Here is a 10,388-nt window from a genome sequence, read left to right as displayed (position 1 = left end):
AGTGCGAGGCAGCCTGGCCCCACTGCTACAAGCGACAGCACTGCGTCCCCAGCTGCAGCCAGGATGCAGCCACGCATGTGGAAGGTAGCACAGATTCTGCCAAACACTGGGAGAACTGTGGCCATTGCAAGCTGTGGCACAGGTGTTCCTGATTTACAGTTTATGAAGAGCAGCTGGTGATCTCAGATACCTTTTTGGAGGAGGAAATCTGTAATTTCAGCCATGGAAGTCAGGCAAACCCTAGCCTGTAAATAACAGCAGGGGAAAGCGCCTCTCCCCTCCTGCAGCAGACTGTCCCGAGCCACGCACAGGGCGTGAGCGAGAACCGTCAGCTGAACAAACTCCCAGCAGTTTTCTGAAACTTGTTTGTTTGTTTTTAAGGGAAGTGCTTTGCTGTTGCAGGGTTTGTTGCTGTCATTTGAGGGGCTGTTAAACTCTGTGCGGTAGGGTGTTTGGAAAATAAACGAGCCTCTACAATCCATTTCCCGCATTGACTCAGAGTGGCTGTGGGGGAAGAGAAGGGCAGTCCAAAATAAAGGTGGCAAAGATGAATATACATTAGTGAGTGAAGGAGTGAGTGGGACTGGTGGTTCTCATCCCCGGTGCAATCAGGCCGTAGCCCCCAGCGCTGCACGTCTCATGATGTGACCACTCAAGGGTGAGTGGCCTTGCTGTCTGGTACCCACAGATGCCTTGGGGTGTGCATTTCTCCACAATGCAATTTTCAAGGGACTGCACCACAAGAGAGGATGCTGGCATCCTCTCTTTCCCCAGTTATTCTGCATTGGGCCAGCATACGGGCACTGAAGTTGCATACAGAAGGAAACTCCACATAACAAACTCCAGGTCCATTTGTGAACCTTCCTGGTGGGTCCGAGCTGGCTGCAGCCCCTTTCCCGTCTGGGGGTGCACACCTCGAGCTGCACAGCCAAGAGGCACAGCACAGGGGCCTGCTGACCTTCACGCCTGGCCTCGGAGGCTGGGGCGGGGGCTGTGCCTCCCCGTGGGGCGGTGGAAGCATCAGCAGGGCTCCTCGGAGAAGCAGATGCCAGACCTTGCCTACAGCTCCTCTTCCCTTCGCCTTAAGTGTCCCACCTCGACCCTCCCTCTCCCCCAAAAGCAATCAGAGGGTGGTTAATGCCAGGGTGCCACAGGGAATGGGATTTTCAGGCATAAAGCTTGGGTCACTCACAGACCTCTGGGAATAACCCCCTGCGAAGCCTCCTCCTGTGACTGCCGTTGCAGCAGAGCGATGCCCGCTGCTGCCCCACGGACCGCGGGGGCGGCTGTAACACGAGGGCGGGGCTGGCCCCTGCCGCTGGCCCCTACAGCCAGCGCAGCGCCCAAGCCACTTCCAACGCCGCCCGGTCCGCGAGGGCCCCGGCCCCGGGCGGCCCCGGCCCCGGGCGGCCCCGCCTCACCGCCTGCTTTTGCCCATCCCGGCAGTCGATTGGTCGCCTGAGGGCGGGAGAGCACCCAGCGGCTCCCCAGCCTCAGCAGCGGGTGCCCCGGCCGGCCGGCGGCACCCGGCGGCACCCTCCGAGCCAGCCCCGACCCAGCCCGCCCTGCCCGGGGCGGGGGGCCGGGATGCAGCGCTTCAGCCGCGCCCCCAGAGAAAGCAGCGGCCGCGAACCCTCCCGTCTCTCCTCCCGTCCCTCCCCCCGGAGGCGCGTAGCTCCCGCGGGCAGCAGGGCCCGGCCCGGGGGGCGGCGGGGGCCCGGCCCGGGGGGGCGGCGGGGGCCCGGCCGCGCAGCGCGGCCCGCTCGCGCCCCCCAGCGCCCAGGCGGGGCCGGCGGCGGCCGCGGCCCTGGGAAGCGGCGCGGCGGGGGGCGGCAGCGGGCGAGGCGCTGGCGGGGTCTCGCCGGGGGAGGCCCGGCGTCCCAGCGCCCTGCTCGGCGCCTCTTGCCGTCACCGCCCTTTCTGAAAGGGAGACGGGTTAAAAGCCGTGCGGGCTCTTCACCGACGTGACAGGCCCCGAACTGCCTCTCGGGTTATTCACCTGTTGGCAATCTCTCCTGAAATCCACGCCTTCCCCAATCCTTTTGCCCCATGCCTCCTGCTGACAGTTCATCAAAGTCTTTTTTGCATGCTCTGACTGCACAAAGACTGAAACTGCTCTCAGGGACATACCAATCCTACCCCCATCAGAAATCGCTCCTCACGCACAGGTCTACAAAGACGCCTGGAAGTCTTCGGGGTCCAGGAGCGCGTCCTTATTCCCCTTGCTCTCCTCCTGCTGCACGTGGTACCACTGCTCGGCAAACTGCACTGCGTCGTGGACACTGTGGAAAGCCAGCTGACCGCCACCGTCTGTCTCACCAGCCCAGCCTCCCTCCCGGAGCCGGTGGCGGATGGAAGGGTTGCAGCTGGCCAGGAGCACCTGGATGCCAATCATCTCCTGATAGTCATGATGTGTCTCCTTTAGCACAGAGAGACCCACGGTATCTATAAACTGCATTGCCCCACAGTCAAGGATTAAGGTGTGCATATCTATGGAGGGAGGACAGGCATCTGCTGGAGGCTTCTCAGCCCTTTTCTTGGCCTGTCTCAGGCAGTCAAACCTGGTGCCGAAAAAGCTCTTGCTGTTGCCTGTGTCTGCATTTGCCTGGCTCTCCACCCTTTGATGCTTAGCATCCAACAGGATAGGATTTACCCCAGTTTTCTGGTAGAGAACAGTCTTGAAATAGTCCTTGTTGGCATAGCAGAGGGATGACTCAAAGCAGAAAATTTTGATGTTGGCAATACTGCTGAGCTGCTTGTAAGTGGACTGGTCCTCATAGATTTCTGTGTTGCTCACCTTGCCCAGGAGTGTGGCAGAAGATGATACACAGCAGAGCGAAGCAGACACCCACAAGGAGCCCAGTCTCCGTGGTGATCAGCATGGAGCACAGCATGGTTGTCCACCACACCACCGCGTCCAGCTGGAGGTGGAGTTGCCCACCAGCGAAGAGCCAGTGCTGTCACCGCTGTACCCTGCTGGCTGGAGGTGCCGGTTCACAGACTGCCCAGTCATCAGGCACAGGACGCTGAAGGAGCCCACGAAGTTATGGCGCGAAGTGGCCATAGCAAGGTAGATGATATTGCAGAAGTTTGTGTAGATTCCGTAGACGGGATCCTGCTTGGCTAAGAGGGAGTAGGAGATGGACCGAGGGATGGCACCTATCCCCACCAGGAGCCCAGATATGACATCCCCAAGCAACTGTGTCTTGACGTTGTAACAGGGAAGCCAGTCCAGCACTAGGAATAGCCGACAGAAGAAGGTGATGATGGTTTGATGACTGCATGTGCAGACCTCTCTGGCTTTCTTTAGGATGAGTTCCTCGGTGCTGAAGTCTGCAGGCTCATAATCCTCCAATTTGACAGTGTAAAATTGGCAGGACTCTCTTCTGATGTGTCTTTGCTCTGTCCTGACTTCTGGCTTGATGTGTCCTCCATTGCAGCAGGAGAGCTAAGGCAGGAGAGCAGGCAGCCATGAAGCGTTGCAGTCATGTACAAAATGTGCTTTGCTTAGCTCCAGGGCTCATGCAGATTGCATGGATAAATAAATAAAGGAAAATAACCTCAGAGAAATCAAACAGAAAAGCACTTTCCCGTGGTACCAGATGATTTGTTTATTTTCGGTTATGGACCTGATCAACCACAACCCTGCAACCATGGTTTATATTGCATTCACACTGGCACAGGTGCCCACGTCAGGGACAGAGCTACAGACCCCTGTGCTCCTTCCTAACATACCTCTTGTTCTGAAACAGAGCAGCAGGATGGGGTAAGATCAGACAATATTATTTCACTGAAACTTCTTCAGGAAGCCTGCATTTCTTGATGACACTTCCACTTAAGCAAAAACTTAACTTGAAAATGTTGAGATATTCCAAGTGATGCTTCAGGAATGTAACACGTGCGTAAGGGAGGTAATTTGCAAACTAATTTTTCTGCTAACATTTCAAAATTTTAAATTACATTGCTGGCTTGCATCAAACAGGCCCATCGCAGAGGCTCCTATCTGCAGAATGAAAGCATCCTACTTTTTCAGTCTGGTTAAGTAAGTAACATACTCACTTTCCAGAGCTACTCCAAGTTTTTCAGTCAAAATGCAGCTGCAACAAAACATACCTTTTTGTCAAAACTGAACAACACACACAGAGAAAAATTCTCCTGAGAGGAGACCTGAAGTGGGTGCAGTTCAGAAATTGAACTGGGATGATGAGAAATACCATTCCCCTGCCCTACGGGTTCGTTTCACATCACTAGTCCCAACCCAAATCTCTTACCTCTGGCTGCGGGGAGATACACGGGGTGTTTTCTCACTACCTGGAGCTTCTCCCCGGCAGGCAGACCTGTCTCCTCACCTCGCAGGGCGCACTGACCAGAGAAAGCGTGAGGCTAACTGCAAACCTGCTTCCTTTGCCTTCCTTCTGCGCCGTGCGCCGCTTCCCTTGAGAAGAGAGCTGAGTTATTCAGCCAAGCAATCGGCCCTTTTATTTTGCTCCAGATGATGAAGACAGTGCATCCGGCCAAACAGAGCTGTATTTTGAAAACAAACATCATTCTGGGAGAGCATTTTTGATGAAAACTTGTTCTGGCCATTAAGAATGACTGAAGGGGTTTAGAGAAGTGCTCCTGCCAGATAACAGTATTGCTGGTATCTGGAGATGTGTTTGCTAAACAAGGGGAATGGTGCAAAGAAATCTTCCTGCGTGTGCTATTGCTCTGCCCTTCCCTGAACTGAGAGCATCGCTGCCTGAGTCCTGCTGGGCTTCTCTGCTCAGGTTTTCATCTATTCGGGACAAGCTTTTGTTCCAAAAAACAATCAAAAAGCAAAACTTGTTCCAGAATGACTTTTCTTTCCTAGTAGTTTTTCCACCAGCGTGCTGCCACCAGCCCCCTGCGCTCTGCTCAGCCGCCTGCCCGGCTACTGCCCGCGCGCCTCCACCTCTGCTCGGCCACGCTGCGCCCGCCGCTGCCACAGAGCCGGCGACGCCAGGCTTCGCTGAGGCTTCGTAAAACAGAGGTCTGCACAGACAGCAAAGGTGTGATGACACAGATTATTTCTAGGTAGATAGAAGAACTCAATATGCGTCAAATCTGCACAATCCACGTTTTGCACGTGCCATTTAGAGACCAGCACAATTTTTTTTAGCACAAATAACAAGGGATTTTGCTTTTCAGAAGTAAGCACAATTCAGTAAAGTGCAGGGTTGCATTTCTTTTGTAGGTAAAGGTGAACAATTGCATTAGTGGCCAGGAAAAAAGGTAATGTCTCATCATCCTGAATTGAAACAGCAGCCTTATAAATACCAGCTCTAACTGTTCTGCCCTTGTGATCCCTGCCAACAACCTCCATCAGATGTCTCAGCACATACTCCCACTCACCTCATTCTCCACTCTTTCTCTTCCATCGACCTAGCCTCTAAGATTTTGCTGGATGTGCCATTGCCCTGTGGAGCAGGACAAATGCCTGGCAGCCAGGCAGCTTGGCCCTTGCCTCTGCTCCTGGCGCTGTGTTCTGGGCTTGGGGAGGGGGCTGAGAGCCCACGGTGTTTGGAGAGATGGTGTGGGGTATGGAGAGATGACGTTTTCACAAGGCTTTGATTTAGATGCTGGGGAGACACCCTGAGGGAAGAGCTACATTTATCTCATCAGTGGAAGGCTGTATCTCAGTAATTAGAAGTAAATAAATAAGAAACATCAGTGCTCTCTGGCAGCAAGGAAAAATGAGAGCACATGGTAGGGGAGACAGCTGCTCAATATATTTATCTATTTATATGAATTCTTTATTCTCTGCCATTCCTCTGCAGCTCACATATTTTCAGGTACATCTGTTGATCGCTCCCCTTTCCCTTCCCCTTCTTTCAGTAATGGACTCTATCTTTCCTTAGCCTTGTCATTCCTCCTGTCCTTAAAAGACGATCCCTTCATATGCTTTATAATCCTTCCTAGTTATAGCTCATTTTGTGTCTTGGCCTGTCTGATGTTGTCTCTTCTCACTCATTTTCCTTTTCCATCTTCTTCCTTAGCAAATGACCCAAATTTCCATTTTCTGTATGATTCCTTCATCTTGAAATTCAGTCACTGAAGAACTGGTGAGTCAGTCATTGAAGAGCTGGCCAGGCTGGTCTTTTAAGTTGGCTTGTTTGCTGGGATGAAACACATCTGAGCACAACCCGTCTTTGGGTTTCGATGTTATTTAGGAAGCATTCATTTCCAGTTCTGGGTCTCTGATCTGTCCACCATGGAAACGGGACAAAGCACTTTTTCCATTTGTGACCGTATCTAGGCTACCTTTAACCTCCGCCCTGCCTTCACTGCCTGCTGCTGCTTTTCCTTCCAACTTCCATCTTCACATATATTCTGGAACTCTCTTGTTTGTTATGCTTTCCTTTACCACCTGATACAGCTTGGTAAGCCTTGATATAGCCATGCTCTTCCACCTCTCTGAGGCATAGGTTTTGGTAAGCAGTTCTTTTTTCCATTCCTTCTGTCTCCGTGCCTCCCCTGCCATCCTTCCCTACAAATTTTTCCCCCCTTTCTTGTGAGCAAATTCCCAGTTGCTTTTGTATACTCAACTTTACAATATTCCATACCTTCCCTGTAATTACATTCTCAAGCTCCTTGTCGCAGCTGGCTTCCCCATGCGTTCGGTTCTCTGCGCTGACCAATTTGAAACGCCGAGCCTTCGCGCTAGGGCAGCTTCTGCGTCGTCCTCTCTGTGCTGGAAATTCAGGCTGTGGGCACTGCGAAGAGGCTGCTTTTTGTTCTCCATCCTGACAGAGAGGATGCAAGAACATACTTGGTTACGCTGAACACTGTGTACGTCGCTGAAATCACTTTTACACTATGAGGAGAGACAAGGGCAGAAACTGCAAGCATTTCACATTTGCTCTAGAAAATGTATAGCAGACAGCTTAAAAAAAGAAACCCACAGCGGAACCTCATGTGACCTTGAGCGGGCTAAGGCTGCGCTGCCTTCCGAATGCAGGGTCACTACAGCTCACTGCTGAAACTGTTTGTTTTCAAATGCATCTTCAAGGGTTCTTACTGCCACTACAAACGCAGTTAACTGTGTGGCTCCATTCTGGGCAAGGCTGGGTTGGACAGATGGTATTAGCTCGAACAATGCAAGTGTAGACAGGATGTTGCCTGCCAGTAACATGGCACCCTCTGTTCTTAAGACAAGTAGAAAGCATGAAATCCAAATTTTTCAGTTATGGCATGGTATGTGAGCAATGTAACATCCATCTATGCAACAGCCATTGCAGCCAGCTAGAAACAGAGCAGCAGGAAACCCAGGCCCCAGGTACAAGGAAAAGGCAGCAGTGGGCTGTTTTGGTTTTCTATCCTAAAGCAGAAAAAAATCATTAAATCGTCTGAGTCCATGATTGTTACCCAGGCATTTTGCAGCAGGTAAGTGTAGCGAATTCGAGTCTCTGCTGCTGTGTCGATGCATCGCTTTTGTTTTAACAGGACGAGCTGGCATCTCCAGTTTTCTTTGGAACAGAGCTAACTGCACTACACAAGGATTTTTGATTTGCATTAAGGCTTGTGAATACACTTATGACTATTTGGCTTCCAGAAGCCTTTCAAGTAGCATCCCACATGTGTTGGCTCCGTAAATGGGCCAGCCTGGCTTAGCACATGGCTGCACCCCACTGCTCCGCAGTTACTGAGATCACATGCAACTTCATAAAGAAAAAGGCAAGCGAGCCAGGTAATGGTGCCGGCTATCTAAGAGAGATGCTTTTCCTTCCCTTCAGATTTGGGACTTGACAGTCTTTTCGGATGGATGCTGGTTCAGTTCCACTTGGAAATGAATTTTCAATATGTAGACATCTGCAAAATATCATCTGTTTTTAAGGAAAAAACAAGGAAAAGGAGACAAGCCCAGAATTGGTCCCACTGCTGAGATATGGCAAAATGCAGCAAAAGCGCCCAAGGACAAAAAAGCTGAACAGAACCCCTCCTGTGGTTTCTTGGAAAGCAATTATTCACATTTCTGCAAGAGAGAACACCAGTGAATGTGGAAGCAGTACACTAGGCCATCCCAGACAATAAAAGTTTTTGCAGCCTCCTGTTATTTTGCAGGGCAGTTTATGCTAACGTGCAAGGCAGAAGTGCCACTCACCCTGTGACTGCACACGGTCATGCAGTCGCACCACTCTGAAGTTTGAGAGGGACAAGGAACCTACAAATAAATGATGATAAAGAGCATCTATCTAAGCTGCTGCTCACTCCCAGCAATTAACCATGAAGACAGACATGCGAGGAATGTTTTCTAATATATTTTGAAAGATGTGAGATGGAGCGTATGTCCTCGGAAAGAGACTCAGTGCAGAGGGAGCAGATCTATAAGGACGTGGAAGAGCATCTTTGGCCACAGAGCTCACACACCGCACATCAGCCGTCCAGCATCAAGGACACGGCACGCTGGGCCCACCCTGCTAACGCCCTGCTACAAGCCCTTCCCCCAGCACTGACGCCCACTCGTAGAAGATGAAAAAAAAGAGCACTTCTGAGCACATCAGCTAGAGGATTTGGGGAGCATTCCCAATTTATATAAGGAGGGCGAAAATAATTCCTTGCCAACTTTTGTGGCACTTTGTTGCTGTTTTCATGTTTTTCCCTGCATGAAAAATGTCCAGTGCTTATGACCCTTTTCCAAATTATCAAGCTTATAATTGGAAATGCTATAATGGCTCTGTAAACAGATTAAACTGATTACAGATGAATACAGTGGAATAAAAATGGGGAGACACGTTTCTATTTCATACTGGACTGGCATCCAGCCCAGGCTACTTGGCATCATTTCAGGCTTGACCTGTGTGTGCTGCCTACGGGCCCTTCACAGGGCTGAGGCCATGCTGGGGGGATGCTGCTTCCCCCTGTAGCTGTTGGCTGGCTGACAGGGACACCCTGTTTGCAGTTAACACACCTTGCCCCCACCGCAGCCCAGCAGGCACCGTGTCTGTGGCTGGCTCCCGAGCTCTCCCAGCAGCCATCCCACACCAGCTCCCCGGGCACCGAGACAGTGGAGAGGGATCCTACAGAGGTCACAGTTCAACGCTACAGGACAGGCAGACGGGTAAGAAGCCCAGAAACCGCAGCACATCTCCAAGTACCTGCCATATGACAAGATTGGATCTGCTATTAGATTTTAAACAGAAGGGGCAGCTTTTTCACACAGCACAAACGGTGGGATGGACTGTCACAGGGTGTGGTGGGAGCCAACAGGTTCGAGAAAAGGCATTAGGAAGCTTCACGGAGAAGTGCTGCAAAAAGCTGTAACAAAGGTCCAAGTGCTCAGGAAGCTCCCAGCCTGCTGCTTACCAGGTGCTGGGAGGGCTCTGCATGGGCTGGACCCCTGGGACACCTTTCCCAAGCAGCCTCCACCAAGCTGTGACCCAGGAGATGGGGCTGGGGGGGTCTCACCTAGTACAGGAGCGTGTATGGCAAGAATTAGTTGTCCGCAGGTAAGGCAGCGACTGGAGTAGCACAGGTAAAGGGTGCTGCTGATTGAAGTCCATTATCTCAGCTCTGTATCGGCAGGAATCAGAGTCACTCTGCTGAAGGCAATGGCTGTCCTATGCTTTTGAAGAGAGCAGAAAGCTCCTGCTGGCATTCTCCGTAATTGAGTGCTCCTACCACTCTGTTGGCACCAACACAAAAATTACAGCATGTGCGCTGAGGTCTCCTAAGGTAAAAGGCATCCTCAGGTAAAAGCTGAGCCGTGCTGGACCGATAAAATCTTTTGCGTAACTCAAGGACATGTATGCAGAGGTAATGCTCACAGTAACTGCCCAGAACTGCACCCAGAGCTGCTCTAATTTTTGCTCTGACTCTTACTGGCCACGACCTGACCAAGTCATATAACCTGTTATGACAAATAACACTGAAATACATGGCAGCAATTTTGTAAGGCTGAATATGGAATACCATGTGCTGTAACTACACGTATTGTAAAGTACAAGTAGCACCAAACCTGACCAAATCTGTCTTTTCTTTCATCTTAGGAATATGGACCTGGCCCACAGGAGGGTGCTGCTCACCGGCACATCATCGTCACCACGTTGCTTATTACTTGTTATTATTCATGAGACAAACTGCAGCCTGGCCGCACAGAGCACCGAAGTCAGAGCAAGGTGAAAGCCTGCTGCTGGCCACATACCGTCAGCCAGTGCCCTGGTTTATGTTGGCAGGAAACTTCCACGCGCGGCATGCGCCGTGCGGGAGAACACCGCGCACAGCGCTGTGTACACTGCGCTTTGTAACGGGGACTGGGCACAGCTGTCTGGAGAAAGAGGGACTGGGGACTCACTGCTCAAACGTGTGGCTTTTCTTTTTAAAATTTATAGCTGCAGCATCTTCTAAGGTATCAAGCATATGTCCAACAA

General features: G+C 51.5%; 1 protein-coding gene across 1 annotated transcript; it reads right to left on the bottom strand.

Moving 5' to 3' along the window:
• Nucleotides 1-2,144: 2,144 nt before the first annotated feature.
• On the bottom strand, nucleotides 2,145-10,320 carry LOC309596238 (sulfate transporter-like). Its single transcript, XM_082324090.1, is given in 4 exon segments — nucleotides 2,145-2,816; nucleotides 2,818-2,921; nucleotides 2,978-3,366; nucleotides 3,369-10,320. Coding segments are annotated over 4 exon segments (1,260 nt in total). The 5' UTR covers nucleotides 3,490-10,320; the 3' UTR covers nucleotides 2,145-2,170.
• Between the last annotated feature and the right edge of the window lie 68 nt (nucleotides 10,321-10,388).

The sequence above is a fragment of the Platalea leucorodia genome, assembly GCF_965183815.1.
Source record: "Platalea leucorodia genome assembly, chromosome: 11".
NCBI lineage: Eukaryota > Metazoa > Chordata > Aves > Pelecaniformes > Threskiornithidae > Platalea > Platalea leucorodia.
Note: the sequence above shows the minus strand (reverse complement) of the source record. Positions and strands in the feature narration are given on the sequence as shown.